Genomic DNA, 16,964 nt, shown 5'->3' on the forward strand with positions numbered 1-16,964 from the left:
GAGTAGACAGTCAGTGCAACTAGGTGGGAAGAATATAAAGGAAGCAAAGACTTCCTAGTGGGGTAGGTGAAACTGAAGGATATTCTATTACAGATGATACCGTAGACTATTTATGTCCCCCTCCCCCAAATCCATACTTTGAAACCTAATCCGCAATGTGATTGTATTTGGAGGTTGGGCCTTTGGGAGGTGATTGTGTCATGAGGGTAGAGGCCATATGAATAACATTAGTGCCTTCATTGAAAATAAGTCTCAGAGTGCCCCTTCACTCTGTCAACCATATAAGGACACAGTGAAAGATGGCTGCCCATGACCCAGGAAGCAGGCTCTCACCAGACACTGAATTTGCCAGCACACTGCTTTTGGATTTTCTAGCCTCCAGTACTGTGAGAAAAAATTTGTATTTTATAATCCACCCAGTCTATGGTATTTTTCTTACATTAGCCCTAACAGACTAAGATAGTCAAATGCCCCAAAACACAATAATTTAAAATCAGAATCATAACAGAAATTGAAAAATTGCCAAGCTCTGTTGATTGGCCATTTTGTCAGATCAATCCAGGTTCCCATCCCCTCCTTCGGTATCCCATTCTCCTTTGGTATCCCAGGGTATCCAGGGTAACTGACCCCTTTATAGCAATAGCCAGAACCACAACTAAGAAAATAAAAAATACCTAATATTTATTGAAAGTTTATATTGCCAGTATCTATAAGCATATTACATGGGTTGTATCTTTTAATCATTACAATGACCATATTAGATTGTTCTTGCTTTATCCATACCCTACAGAGGAGGAAACAGGTTAGGTATGTAAACCTAGGTATGTAAAAGGCTTCAGAATTAGTCAAGAGTTTATCCAGGATCCAACTCCCAGTCTATCTGATTCCATTCTCTTATCACATTATATTAGTACACCTGCAAATTATATCTCAGTTAAAAGACTGAAGTCTTCTTGATAAAAATAAAAACTAAAATAATAAATGAAAAAGATGATTGACACTCAATTCATTTATCAATTACTTTTTGTCATAATTTGAGCCAAGCACTGTGCCTACAAAACTGGAAATACTAGTCCTCCTTTTCCTCCTCCCTATCATCTCCATCCTGGCCAAAGACATTGTTCTAAGCACTTAACCTGTATTAAATCCTGACATTAACTCTCGGGGTAAGATTCTATTATCATCCCCATTTTATTTTATTTTTTTCTATCCCCATTTTATTTATTTTTTGAAAACCAAGGTTAGTCAACTGTTGAAGTTGAAAATCCTGATTCCTGAGCCTGAAACCTTTATCTTTTTAATGTTTATTTTTTATACTTTGTAGATATCACACACACACACACATTATATATATATATATATATATATATATATATACACACACACATATAATGTATATGTATATATATGTAATGTTTTATTTTATATAACTTCATATTTTAATGCTATATATAATATGTGCTAATAAATTAGAAAATATTCTTAAATTATACTATTGTATCAGAATAGATAATTTTAACAGAAATGATAAATTATCAAAAATGGAAAAGGAATAACAAGTGCCCCATTCATTATGGAAGACCCTAGAAATAGTATTCACAAAATACCCAACAAACAGATAAGATTGCTTACTAGGTGAGTTATTCCAAAACTTTAAGAAACAGAAAAACTCTTAAAGTACTCCAAAGAAGAGAAGCTTTCTAAATAATTCTACAAGTATAGCATTTCCCTAGTACCAAGCTTGATAAACATCGCTCAAAATGTCATTGATAAAAACAGATGTAAACATCCCAAGTAAAATATTAGAAACCATATTTTGCTGTATTTCTAATGACATGCAATGATTAGTAACTAAAATGCATAATTCATAAGTAATTTAATAATTAAAAATACTGTCCCACTAATAAAGAAGCAGCCCAGTAAGTGTCTGAACTGATGCAAATACATCATAGAATTTAGTGTATGATGAGTGCTTCATTTTCTAAGTTTTGGTAAATTCTGTTGGGACACATAGCTAATCATCTGGTAGAAAAAGCAAAGAGCAATTCTTACACACTTAAATTTCTGCCAAAAGCAGAAATCATAAAGGAAAATATGGATATATTTTACAAAATAAGTTTAGCTGTTACATAACAAACGTAAATAACACAGAGACAAATGAAACATGCTTTCAATATATACCTCACTTCCTTATTGTTTGGGGTGAAAAGTGAGGCTTGACATGCACCCTACATAAAAGTGAGATCCACACCTGAAATCCCGACCCCCTTCTTTTAACCTGCTAGACAATTTCCTTTGTTTATTCTCTAATCCCATCCACTTAACTCATTGAATTTAAGCTGTATCTGAGCAAGGTTTGCCGCCTGTTTTGTTCATTCTTGTAGTTCTATCACCCAAAACAGTTCCTGGCATCTATCTCTGCTCAATAAAAAGTTGTGGAATAAATAAATCATAAGACTACATGTCGTGATCAATTTTATGGTTAAAAATATTACTTTGAGGTATTTATTCATTGAAATGTTTCTAAATATAGACACCAAATGACACAATTATAGCTTTTCTTCAATGAATGTATACTTATCAGTTCAAAAATAATTAAAACTTTAGAGTAAGTATGAGGAATTAATTGCCCCTCAAAAAAACTGCCAAATGTTTTCTTATCACATAAAAAGGAGCAAAGCCTTAGATTTTATAAGTGACTGCATACAATCCTTTGCCATATACCTTTTTCAGAAAGACGTGTTTTCAGAGCTTTCAGACTAGCAGTGGAAATCACACAATTATTGAGGTCACAAGCACACAAATAGTTTTAGAACCACTGAGGCTTTTAAGAAAGGAGAAGTATACTTGCCCAAAGGGGAATAAACAGCAGTTAGCTGTGACATAAAGATTGTCATTACATACAAAAAAAAACTCTAAATAGAGCTTTGGGCTCCTGGGCAGACACAGCTTCCTGGGCTGTCTTTTCCCCTCTGCCAAGTACATCTGGGTGTAGCAGGTGTGACTGCATGGCAGGAGGAGGGAAAGAAGTTATGGTTGAAGGAAAGTTATTGCTGGTGGAGCTTATGGGAATCATCCCCCAGGCACTGGGACAATTAGTAGATCAAAGGGCTACCTGCAACTCCTCCACCTGACAATTTAAACCACCACCAAGTGCTTTGATTTTGTTGCACATAGTTTTCTGGTCAACCCTTGATAATAAAATGACAAACTAGAGCTTACTGTCTATCTTCCATATACAATTACAACTATTTTATTGCAATTTGATAATTTCAGGTAAAACCCAAATCTTGCTTTTAAAGTGTTTATAAATTAGACAGCTATGGAAACAAGTAGGTCATTTATTTAGTCTGCTCTTAGAGTTTGCCACTACTAAAGTATTTATTGCCTTCTAAAAGTGTATCACTTGTGCCATAAATTACAGGTCAATGCATCAGTGCTTCAAGCAGATAAGAATTTATTAAATGAGCTAATGGGTCTATCAAAGGAACACATTTTTTTTTTAAACCAGGGAAAGATTTATACACCAACACAGTTGTTTTTAATTCATGTTTTTCATTCATCCCTGCAGGGGCAAGTTTAGCCAACAAATAGGAAGTGCCTAGTACATATAAGGCACCATGTTTGGAGCTGGATATACACATTAGGGAACAAAACATATGCTTTTTCTGCCTACATAGAGTTTACAATACATTCGGAACAAGAAATGAAATAAATAAGTTTTTAAGCGATTTTATAGCTATGATTTTTAAAAATGCCATAATTCAAAAAAACAGTGACAAAGAATAATGACAGGGGTATATGTGTACATGTTGGAGCATTGGTAACTTGGATAAGGTTATCGGAGAGATTCTCTGAGATTGTTCAGTTTAAGCTGAGCAATGAAGTGGGAGAAGAAAATGGCAACATTTAGAAGGAGACAGAAATAAATGCAGAAATAGAAAAACTACAGAAATAGAGTTAGATGGTAGTTTCAACAAGATAATGAATGCTTTAAAGACCCAAAAGGAAATATATATGCAAAAAAGAAAACTAAGGGTAGGATTTGTTGCATATAATTTAGCAGATTATATATATATATATATATATATATATATATATATGTGTGTGTGTGTGTGTGTGTGTGTGTATGATATAAAAATACCAGTAGATAGCCTAATAATATAATTTGCAGGAAATGAAGTTAGGTTATTTTGTGATTCTATGGACAGAGAATACGTCATATAATAGTAATAAATGTTATACTAAATTCAAAATGAAAAAAAAAAGGAAAACTCCAGTGAAGGCAAAAGAAAAACAAAATTATGAAAAAAAATAATGGCACAGATAAATATTATTTGGAAAAAAGTGGTCTGATAGAAAAAACAGCAAAACAAGAGATGAAAATTAAGAATGTATTTGCAAAATTTGAAAGGACAGACTAGAGCATGTGGCATTATTTAAGGAAGGCGCATCCCTGGAATTCTCTGTTGGTTTTTTGGCAAGCCTGTTGAATAAATACGTAGGCTACTTGGAGAGATTCCAAATGAAACAGCTAAAATGATGAAAGGAATGGCTTACAAGGACAGATTAAAGGAAGAAATATGTACAACTTTAGCATGTCAGGAACTAAAGAAGAAACATTATGGTTTACAAATATTTGAAACATGTAAATTTGAGGAAAAAGAATTCTTTGTGTGCAAGGTTGCACAATTTTGAGTATGCTGAAAAGGAAAAAAGAAATATTCTCCAAGTAATAATGTTGTTTTCCAGGAAAAACCATTTGGACAAATGATCCAAGGTGGGCAAGGATTAAGACCAGCAAGCAGACATAGACATTCCCAGTAACCTAAACTATGCAAACCTCAAAACACATAGAGGCCCATCTGGATAGGACAAAGTAGGTCACGAAACAACTGCAGAAATCTTCCTATCTCCCAGATGTGCCTTGAATTTAAAAAGAATCCTTCCCTGGATCTGGGTTTTTCTCTGTAATTGTGCTATAGTGAAGTAAATCCTGGACTTGGGTTTGTAAGTCTGAGTGCTGACCACTTACCCTATGCTCATTTATATCCTCATCTGCCCATAAGGTTAATAATAACCCCCAAGATGGTCGTGAGGTTTAAAAGAGCTGTTGCATATGAAAACATATTGTATGTGCTTAAAAGCAATGCTTTGAGCGCAACACGTCAAAAGCTGTAGGATGAAGACTGTCACAAAGCATGATGCCTGGGACTAGGCCATTATATCTGTCTTCCTGGTCTAGGAGAAATCCACTCTCCCCTGAGTCACTGTTTACCCACAGAGCTCTTAATTGGATACTGCTTTCTCTCCCAAAGATTCTAGACCTCAGATGCAGCATTACTCTTTCCCACTCTTCAAAGCAACTTACTGAACATGCTTTCTCCTTCCTTTCAAATAACAAACAAAAAACAAAAACAAACAAACAAAACCCCCACCTGGGTTTAATTTCATGTAACAGATAACTATTTCCCAACACTATACCCTTATTATTATAGTTATCTCCTGATCGCTGCACTATATCCCCTCATTCCTCGAAAATTTCTGTTCCTGGTTCACTGTCATTCTCTCCAACATTTTTTTCTTGTGTAACTTTTCAGGATTTCAATACCCACATAAATTTTTTTTTACAACATGCCTTGACTCTTTTATTCTAAGGATCTTGTCTTCTATCCTCGCTCAGCCATAACCCCTATGATGATGTTCCCAAATTTATAATTATCAATAAATTGCAATTCCCATATGATTTTGGCAGTGCCCATGATATTTCCCATAATATCACTTTCTATCTTTCTTGTTCATTCCCTTCAAGATGTGGAACTCAACTTTTCAGCTACATCAGGATTTCTGGAACTCGACTTTTCAGCTACATCAGGATTTCCAGCAGGTCCAATACCTTCTGATAGCACTCCAATTTTCTTAGTTGCAAAGATGTGAATGAGACTTTGGAAACTATCTTAGTTTGGGACTTAATGAAGCAAAACTGATAAAAGCACCTGGCCTGAGAAATTCATAAATGGTTGAATACCTCTTAAAATGGAAAACCACAGAGACCAGGCTGGGAAAGAAGAGAGATAAGTAAGACTAAAAATTAGAGTGGTGACAAAAGTGAGTTTGTGGGAGTAAAGGACAAAGAAAAGTAGAAAGACAGATAATTCTGGTGAGATAAAGTCTGAGAAATTTAAAGTACGGTTAGCTGAGCCAATCATGTGATGAGAAAATCCATTGAACAGCATTGCCAGTAAGTAACTAAACATGGAGATGAGAATCATTAGTGTTGGGAACTTCCAGGAAGTTTAATACCAGAATGTTAAAAGGGTCACAAGTTCATGCATGAAAGATTTTAAGGCGACAAATGTTAGAGAAGAAAGAAGATTCTGAAGTCATTGAGAAGTTCAGGATGTCATGATGGTTGGTAATAGGCTCCCTTAGAGAAACAGGGGGTATTATAGGCTAATGGAAAGAAAGTGTTTGTTGGAATGAGAAACAGGTTCTAACAGTCTTTGAAAAAGCAATAGTATAACAACTCCTCCTTCTCATCTTGTGAATCCAATAACTGAGGGGAAAAAAAAGAGAGAAAAGTATGTTGGACCCAGAATATGTACAGTCAAGTTCAAACTCTGTCACTGATTGCTTGAATTACAGATCATGTGACTTTTTGAACCTCAGCTTCCTTTTGTGTTCACAAAGGCTTCTTGGGGTGCCTGTATGGTTCAGCTGGTTAAGCATCTGACTCTTGGTTTTGGCTCACCCAGTTTCCCGAGTTCAAGCCCCGCATTGGGTTCTGCACGGCTGGTGCAGAGCCTGCTTGGGATTCCCTCTCTCTCTCTCTCTCTCTCTCTGCCCCTCCCCCACTTGCGCTGGGTCTGTCTCTCTCAAAATAAGTAAGTAAACTTAAAAAAAAAAGAATGTCTTCTCTGCTCATGGTAACTAGAATGGAGATAGAAATGCTTAAGAAACTTTATTGTTTTATTATTTTACAAGAATAAATATAATATATGGGGGTCTATTTAAACTATTAAATATTGTACATCTGTACAATGTTATTAATAAGGACATCCCATACTAATTGGTGCAATTTTTATCATTTTATAAAATGTTGAAAGTTATTCCAATTCTAGTTAAAAAAATAATAAATTGTCTTTTGGTTAAATGCTAAACCAGAAAATAGCATTTTCTTTCTTTAAAAAAATGTTTATTTATTTTGAGAGAGAGAGAAAGAGGCAGAGAGATGGAGACAATCTCTGTGCTGTCAGTGCAGAGCCTGATGCTGGGCTCTAACTCACAAACCAGGAGATCATGACCTGAATCAAAATTAAGAGTCGAACACTTAACCAACTGAGCCACCTAGGCGCCCCAGAAAATATATTTTTCTAGCTGATGGTTTGAAACCACTTGGTGTTTTTGTTTGGCTAAAATTTGTTAATGGGGTCACAGAAAAGTAAAATTAAATGAGGATGGGATGTAAGGCAAATTAAATACCTTCATTAAACTAGCAGAAATAAAAATCTTATTAACCTTTAAAATCACTTCGTCCTATATTCTGTATCTGAAAATTACAGAGAAACTGTAGTCTTACATATCATATCAAGTAACAATGAAACAATGTAGAGGAACAATGGAATCCTAGAAAACCAAAAAATATATATATATAAATCACAGCGCAATAAAATTGAATGGCAAGACTGAAAAAAAAAATGAGTTTGAATTACTTCCCAAGTGTTCTTCTTTTCCCCACCTTTGCTATTCTTCCTGGTGATGCATGATTCTGAAAGACACATTAACTCTTTCTGACCAAAAAGAACATACTCTAAACTTTATTTCTGAATATGAAAAGAGGTATGACATGTTACCAACTTAAATTAGAACACTGTAAAAGTACTGTCTAGAGAAGAAATATAATTTACCATTTCCAAAATATCTACCAGTTAAATAGTAATAGATATGAAGTGTGAGCTTTATAAATAAAAGAATCATTTAACAAACTATCTCCATGATAGACATGACGTGTCACTCACTGAAACAGCATGCTTTAGTGGTTAAGAGAACAGGCTCCAGATTTAACCTGGATTCTAATTCTAACAATTTACTTAGTAGCTGTGTGACCTTGGGAAATTATTTAACCTCTATATCTCCATTTATGTAAATAGTAACAGTACCTGTGCCTCAGAGACTTGTAAGAATCAAAGTGGTACTTAGAATAGTGGAACATATAGCATGATCCCTATAAATACTAGACTTGTTAACTGTATTTAAGAAAGATATCAGAATGAATGCCTGTTTCAAATTGTCTAACAAGATGCTTAAAACTGACTGGTGGCAGTCCCCAAGTAAAGAGAAGAAAAAAAAAACTGATACTTGAAAAAATATTGTTTCTGGGTCAAAATTATGTCAGCTGGAAATGTCAGAACCTTGTATTTAACAAAGAAATGTATCACTTAGAGGTAACTTTTCTTCTAACTGAAGATGCATAACAGCCATAAAAAACACTTTAAATTTTGCCTTTATGTTAATACCACATTTTTAACAATGCTCTTGCAGGAGCACTGAGAAGCTCAAAGTATGCTCATTCCACAACACAGATTGTAAAAAATGGTTAAATAAGAAACAAAGCTTTTAAAGTTTCTGAAACTACTTTTGACACATTGTTTTTCTGTAAAAGACAAAGTGTTGTTTCAAATGTCTGGGGACTTCATAAGAACACTGATGCCCAGGGGCAGGAATAGCTCCATTCATTTCCATGTATATTGAGTGTTTGTTTTAGGTTTTGTTGTTGTTTAGTTGGGTTGTTTGTCCTGCCTGCCACCGTTGTAAATTCTGGCTTTACAGGAAACACAAAACATGAAACAAGAATTTGGCATATAAATACTAAAGCATTTTGAATGGTCATTAGCTTGATACTTGTCCATAGCTGATAGCTCAAAAAAGTTACTGCTTACAAAATTAAACTAGTGAAAGAAAAAAAAAAGTTGAATAAACAAGGTAAAATGAAAGTTCTAACTGGCATTAGGAAAGAAAACTGTGAAGGGAGAAGGGCATGAAAGATATAAGCACAGATGAAGGACTAATGCCTGTAGAGGGCAGACATTACTGGGAGGGAGTCGTCAACTTATTTCAAACAAAAATATTCTCCACTGTTCCCATCTGACTCTTTCACTATTTTCTGCTCAAGAGTCATGAGCCCATTTTACTCTGGTTGTCTTCATATAATCTCTAGTATCAGTAAAATGTGAATGGTCATCGTGACCTAAGTATAGCAAGAAAAGGCTCAAGAGGATGATTCTGCATTCCCCAAATTAAAAACTTCATCAAATACAAAGCATAAACCTTAAAGAATGTGTGATGGCCTAACCTCATTGAGAGGTTAGCTTCAAATCAACACAATGTCATCTAACATGAGATTAAAACCCTGGCCTTTCCATGTATGGACTGTTATACTACATTAAATTGTTCTTTAAAAAAAAAAGATCAATCAGTTTGATGCAGACGTGTTTTAGAAAAGAGAAAAAGAAAAGCTAAGACATGGACTCAACCTTCTTTCACCATAGTAACAATCACTTTCAAAAGTGCTTTAGCACTTGGAAAAATCCTTCACTTAAATTCTTGTACGTAAATCCTCCATTCTGCTCCATGCACTATTAAATCTCTTGTTGAACAAATCCTATGCAGTTGGTATCACTATAAGAATGCATATTTTGAAACAAAATAATGACACATTTTCTCCTAAAATATAACCCAATAATTGCATGACATCTTATCTGCACTCTGAGGTCTATTTCTTTTGTACAGCATTGAGTCTTGTGTTTCCTAAGAGTTTCATTCATTGTTTTAGTGAAAAAGTATCGGTACAAAATATATGATAACATATTCTCTGGAGTGATGGGAAAATAGCATATTAAACAAGCAATTTCCTCAGATATCTGTCTCTTTCACCATTGAGTAGGTTTTCTAAGCTTAAATAGTTTTGACAAAATCTCTTCAATAATACATGCATTTCACTGCTTTTATACCCCCAGATATTGAACATATTGCTGTGAGTCTTTGTCTAAGATCCAAAGCCAACATTGGCACCAATTATTAGAATGTTCTCTCACACATTAATGCCTTTTAGCCTTTATACTTAGACCCTCCCCCTGGTAAATGTCCCTCATTTTTTTACACTGTAAGATATCACTGCTTTTGCAGAGACTTTTTCAGCCCTGTTTCTAATAGCTGCCATGGTTTTTTGTTCTGATTAAGAGTAAACTGTCACCTCATATGCCTTTCATTTTCTGGATCCAGTTTATAGAAAGCCTGGGAACATAAAAACCAAGAGACTTTTCTATATGATCTAAGTACTACATGTATTCTCTATCTTAGGTGGTCTGGAGTTTTTGATGTTTTCTCCTAGTTTCTCAACTATGTGCTACAGGCAAGGCAAGAGACTTCTCTACAAGTAGGATGAATATAAATTATTACCCAGTTGATAGTTTCAGGCAGGACAAATCCAGGTATAAAATGTAAAGTTGGTTTATAATTAAGATCCTGACGTACTTCCATGTATGTTTTAGACCTCAGGATTTAGTAATAGAGGCTTCCCACAATGATGGTTTTTCCCCTTACACACACAAAAAAAGTAAATTGAAAACTGCACACCGCTTTGGTGATTTGAAGCCTCTTAATAACGAAGACAGAATTTTATAGTGGATGTTGTGCCCCAGTTGCTATCCAGCAAGGAAATGTTGGGGAGGCAGGAGGAAAAGAGGAGAAAGATGCAGGGGCAGAGAAATGAAGAGAATTTTCATATTAGGAGGACTGACACAGGTTACCACTGGAGACAGATAGTTTGGCATGACACAAGCTGATACACCTCATCAGCTGTACAAGAACCTGAGAGAACCTGCAGAAATGGTGTAATGGTGAATCCGTAACCAGGTGAAAGGCTATATCAGCAGATGCTAGAAGTAATTTGTAAGGAATGTAATCATTTAAGGATTCATTAAAAATAAATAAATGATATCAAGTCACTAATAGCTAGCGATACATAACTGGCTGCAGTGGGTTATAACAAAAGTTTATCATGTCATTTGGTCTCTTTTGGCCACATGACTTTTGTTATTTAGACACTTGCAAGCTCCAGGAAACATATACTTTACCATCATGATTAAAAAAAAAAAAAGGTAACTAACCATGTCTTATCAGTTCTATAGATGTATATAAATATACAGGTGAATATATATCCACACAAATCACAATGACAGAATTTCTATTTATAAAACTTAGAGCTGGTATGGAGGCTATGCTTAAAAGTATGCTAAACCATTCAGTGATAATTGTTTTCCTGCAAGTACCTCATAGCTCTATGTGCATGTCCTTGGATGGTACTCAAGAGACCCCTGAAAAATAATGGTTCAACCTAGACATGCACTTGTTAGTGGCTGAGTAACTCTGTTTCTAAGTTAAAAAAATGTGGTAAAAGAGGTAGGTTCTTACAACTCACCCTCCCTCTCTTTTTCAGGAGAACAATGAAAAGTAATAACATCAGTTTCATACACAGCAGAAAGTCACTTTACATGAATTTGCAGATTCACCTTCACTAGTTTGCTTATTTTATTTTTTTCATCTTTCCTTTAAAAGATCTCCATTGATTATCCTGACACCTGCTGGCAAGGGCACAGTTGATCCTGGTCTGCTTTTCCCTTCAACAACTTCCTCAAATCAAAGACTTTTTAGAGGAATTTTCAGTGACAACTAAGTGGTAATGTATTCAGTTTAAGTATTTATAGTACTTAATTTCTAGCATTATCACATAACCATGAGAACAATTTCAATACTTATTCTACTCCACATGGGTAACCGTTTGACTTTTTGTATACAAATACATGATTGTTTTGATTAACCAAAAGTTATTATAATCATTACATGGGCTATGATTAAACAAACAAACAAACAAACAAAAATGCCTGGCATCTTCCTTACAACCCAGAGGAGAACTGAAAAACAGAAATGGCTTGGTTTTGGTTTTCTACTCTTTTCTTAATAATAATGCAGTGTACAAACTACTTAGGAAATAAACCCCACTATGTAAAAAGTAAATTGATTAGCTATGAGAAGTGATACCATTAATTACATATTTACAAGATTTGCTATCTATTTCTCACTACCTACTCATTACGATTTACTGTGGCGTGAACTGAGTTCTAAACCCTGCACTGTTTTATGGTTTTGTTTGTTTGTTTGGCAAGAATATGATGAACCTACTACATCATGTATCATATTCAAAGCTACTGCACCTGAAAGTGTACTCAGTAAACAACAAATGCCAGAATTACTTTCTTAGGCTTTATAAAACTTTTGGATCAGGCAGGTTTTTTTTTTTTAATTGTACACAAATGATAAGATATACAGTCCATCTCAATTCAAAACTCTTCAAAAAATTAAGAGTTTTAAATTAAAGTACCTAAGTAAAAGTTTTATCTTAATATCAATAAAATTAAGACTCTAATTTAGACTCTAAGGACTGCCCAGCTTCTATTTTGTAATGATTTTGAGTAACCAAGCTATTCTATATTTACTCATGTATATTTTATCCCCTTACTTTACGTTCCTATAGTTTTGTGAGAAGGAAAAATCACATGTATCTGGCAATAAAAGGAAACTTTATGAAAATATTTACTAAAAATACCTTAGATCCTGAATACATGTTTTATATCAACATTAGTCTTTAAATATTTGAGAAAAATACACGGGAGTTTTAGAGAAGAGTACAGAAGTGAAATACATTAGCCCGGTTTTGGAGACCTTTGTGACTTCAAGACTGTAGAAGGAAGAATGTAGTACTTCAAATTTTAACCATTAATTTTTATTATTATAAATCTAAATGTGTTCCCCAAAATATGCATATTTAAAACAAAACACATCTCAATGCTATGGAAACATTCCAAGAATAATGAAAAAAGCTTTTTAAGTACCAGAGAGGGAAAAAAAGTGGATGTATCATGACAGTGCAGGGCATGGCCAATATTTTGCATTACTGTCAAACTGTCACAGCAGAATACTTTATCTTCCCTTAATTATTATTTTTAGTTCAACCGTTTAAAATTACCCTTAGGTGTTACAGCTGGCATTTGACTTAGCTTTTATTTTTAAAGTACAGAAATTACGGTCATGTAAATTGAGAAACAAAGACACTAATGTGTGACACATTTTAAATACAAAATACAAAACACAAAAACCTGTTAATTTCAGTATAAATATTGCTATACTAATCATAGAAGCATAGTGTTATTATCTGGAGTGAGATTCTTCAGGTACTAATTTATTCTCATGTAGAGTAACTAAAATTCACCATTGATAAAAAAAAAGGAAATTCAAATGCCAATGATTCATAGTATTTAGGACATGTCTAGACATTTTTAGACAGTGCCATTTGCTTAAAGACTTCAGGCACCAACTGCAGGCACAGGGACAGATTGCATAAGATGTCACGTGCTTGCTGCAACTGTATGCATGTTATTGGATTTTTCAGAGCAACCCATAGCGATGAATAATTTAAGAGTTAATAAAATATTCACCCTGACTGATCCATTGGTTTAATTTTAAAATAAAGACTACTAATAAAAGAAATTACCAAATCCCAATCATTAATGCATGTAAACTGCAGCCCACACAGGGAAACACCAATTTCTAAAAGGCTACATTAGATAAACGATGTCTGGGGAGGAAGGATGCGAGGGAAATTCCCAGTGTTAACACTGGCTTCAATAAGTTTACTCAAAGTTTAATTGTTTGGAGCTGTCACGCAAGCTGCACTCTGCCTTCTGCTGGGCTGAGGGGGACTATATTAGAAAGGTGCAAGTTCAACCAAAAGAGCCCATTGAAAATGGTCCGTTTCTCTCCTTAAAGCCCTCTTTCCTTCTAACCATGGGCTGGCTGAAAAAAAAAAAAAAAAAAAAAAAAAAAGGAGCAGTCTACTAAAGAACATGGAGTACACCGCTGCCCGATGGTTGTCTGGGAGCGGGAAAGGAGAGGCCCGGCAACATCACCGTGGCAGGTTTGCCTCGCGCGGTAAGCAGTGCCCTAGGCGCGGGTATCTTTAGAAGGCAGAGCTGCGGGCTGCGTCGAGCCGGGACTCACCGCACCCCAGGGTTCCTGCAACCAGACCCTGCGAGGAGAGCGCGGCCACGCACGCTAGACACGTTATCTCCTCCTCCACCGCCTCCGCTCTCCACCTCGGCTCGGGGACAGATGGTGGCTGCGGTGGCAGGGTGTAGGTGCGTGTGACTGGGTGAATGTGTGTCTTCGTGTGTGGGGTGGGAACGGAGGCGGTGAAGGGAGGAGGAGACGATTGTGCCTGCGGTTCTTCCCTTCGCCTTCTTGCTAAGGGAAGAAAGTGCAGAAGGAATCCAGATGGGAAATAAGAGAAAGGAAAATAACAGTGGTGGGAGCACTGCCTTCACCCTGTCGCCTGGGAACTCGGCTGAGCAACTACAAAGCCATTACCATCCCTTCACCTTCTGTAGAGTGGCTGCTTCTGCCTGATAACTGGAAGGGCACTTTGTAAACGCTGGCAAGGCACACACCTACACGCACGCCTACACACGCTAGGGAAAATAGCCACCTTCTGGGGAGGGAGGGAGGGAGGGAGGCCCAGGCAAAGCTCGGCCACGGATCGCTGCCGGCAGGGCAGCCGAAGGCCTCCAGGAACACCAGGCTTCTTGGGCAAACAGTAGCCCGAGAGCCCACAATTTTTCTGGGAAGCAAATGGATGGATGGATGCATGGATGGTGCGTGTGGAATACTCGTGTAGTGTCTAATTTCAAATGGATTCGAGTCAACGCTTTTAATTCAACTATGCTTTTTGAGAGGCACAGCGTTTTAAACCCTGTAGTGCACTCAGCTCTCCACCTGAAGCAGCCTGCTAAGGGTTGTTTTCACCCTCGGACCCCTCAGAAGGGGCATTCTCCACCCGTGAGCGCCGAAGGGTAGCAGGACCCCCTCGAGCGGTCTCTCCAGGGCCCCTGCTTCTCCTCCTGCCCTTTTCCAGCTCCAACTTGAGCCTGGACCCGCGACCCGCGCAGTGACGCGCGGCCAGAACAAGGGTTCGTATTGACAAGCCACCCTTCGCAAAGGACCTGAAATTCGTCTATACAACTCAGTAGGAGACTCCTCGGAGTCCTGTAATAATACTAATTATTTTTATTTTATTTTATTTTATTTTATTTTATTTTATTTTATTTTATTTTATTTTATTTTATTTTACAGTCTGATTTATTTCACACAAGTCATGGAAAGCACAACCAGACCCGCTCTTACAACTTTTCTGCTCTTGGGCGGGGGAGCGAGGATGTTTCGCACTGCAAGATTGTCCCTGACCACGAGTTACGCTTGCACCCGGAGGGAGTGCTGAGCCCAGCTCGGAGTCCCTGAGGTTAGGCGAGAGGTAGGTTCCAGGGTTTTTTCTGTAACCGACGCAGGGACTCCGGGGTGGGGAGGCAGGAGAAAGCCCGACTGAGTAGTCAGATCCGCCTCCACCTCACCCACCTCCAGAACTCCCAGGGCCAGGTTCGGATTTGCAAAGCGCGCAGCCCGGGCCCACTTTGGCAGAACCGCACCCGGGAGCGGACCGCCATGAGGCTCCCCAGCCTCTTCCCGTTTCAATCAGATGACGCCCGCACGCTCGCCTCCCGGCCCGGGCCCCCATGGAAGCCCCGCCCGTCGCCCGTGGCTGGCAACACTGGCATTGCCCAGGGAGGTTCGCGCAGTGACCCGTTGGCCGAGTGAGCCGAGGAGCCTCTGGTTCCCCGGAGCGCCGTTCCCTCCCGCCTGCCCCAGTCCCCGTCTTTCCTCGATCTCACCTCGGTCCCTCCGCACCCTCTTCCCCCGCTCAGCCCCACGCACTCCGCTCTGACTTTGCCAGCACTTTTCCGAGGCACCTAGGGCGCGCCGCCGCCTCCGTACCGCCCGCGGCGCTCGCCACCCCTGGCGCGCCCCGGGGACCGCCTCCAGCGCCCTGCGCGGCATTTCCCAAGGGACTTCAGCCCGTCCCGCACCTTGCAGCCCGGGCCCCGCCGCCTCACCTTTGCAGAACTGGGGGACACTGAGGCTGAGCCCGATCAAGAGCCAGGCGGCCACAGAGCGCTTCATCATTCTGTCTCCCGGACGTGACCCCGGCTGGTCAGGGGTCGTAACGGAGGGCAGTGTCGCTGAGGTGGCACCGCAGGGCAGCGGCAGACCCCGCCCCTGGCAAAGAATTCAAGAAGACGTCTTCTGCCCGCAGCACTACCTTAAACAAATTCTTGAAGAGGACGAGAAAGAGTGGCGACCAAAGAGAGGAACCTCTCTTCCCCTTTTGCCTGCGCTCCGGCGCCAAGAGGTGGGCGAGCTCCGAAGAGCCGCTGGCGGGCTCAGCCTCCGCTGCGGGTGGGTCCCGACTGAGGCGCTGCGGGCGGGGCGGGGCGGGGCGCGGGTTCCCGCGGCGGCCCCGGGTCACCCGCGCGGGTGGACGGGCAAACGGTGCGCTCGGCCCGCTCAGCGCTCGCCGCCGCAGCTGCGGGGCTTCTGACTTGGGAGAACAATGAAGCGTGAGCTAGCGGGGAGCCAGCCTCCGGCCGGGAGCGCACTGTGTACAAACAGAGGCGGCGTGCGTGTGAGCCCGAGCTTCGCAGCCGCCGCGCTCCCCCGGTGCCTGCCCGCCCCACCCGCCTCCCGCCTCCCCTCTTACTCCCTCCCCCAGTCTTCCCCTCTTTCCTCCCTCTCTTCTCCCTCTCTCTCTCTCCTCTCTCTCTCAGGTGGCTCCTTCTGCTGGAAGAGAAAAGGGACACACAACTGCAGCCACACCCTGGCACCTGCCACCACCTCTAAAGTTGCTACATTGCCTGTGCCTTCCCTGCACACGCTGGAGACTGTAGAGTTAAGGGAAGTACCTTGGGGTCCGAGATACTCTCGGTTCCAGCACTGACTTTACAATTAACCACGTTAAAGAT

At 39.1% G+C, this 16,964-nt stretch overlaps 1 protein-coding gene across 2 annotated transcripts in view; it reads right to left on the reverse strand.

Moving 5' to 3' along the window:
- The window catches only part of EDIL3 (EGF like repeats and discoidin domains 3), a 410,169-nt gene extending 393,513 nt beyond the window's left edge, over nt 1-16,656 (reverse strand). Inside the window, exon 1 of one of the 2 annotated variants that reach the window (XM_027038784.2) lies at nt 16,059-16,656. In XM_027038784.2, coding sequence (XP_026894585.1) covers nt 16,059-16,128 — 70 coding nt within the window. In that variant the 5' untranslated portion in view covers nt 16,129-16,656. The remainder of the gene's footprint in view (nt 1-16,058) is intronic. The other variant, XM_027038776.2, reaches the window with a different exon arrangement.
- Between the last annotated feature and the right edge of the window lie 308 nt (nt 16,657-16,964).

The sequence above is a fragment of the Acinonyx jubatus genome, chromosome A1 (assembly GCF_027475565.1).
Source record: "Acinonyx jubatus isolate Ajub_Pintada_27869175 chromosome A1, VMU_Ajub_asm_v1.0, whole genome shotgun sequence".
In the NCBI taxonomy this organism is placed as follows: domain Eukaryota; kingdom Metazoa; phylum Chordata; class Mammalia; order Carnivora; family Felidae; genus Acinonyx; species Acinonyx jubatus.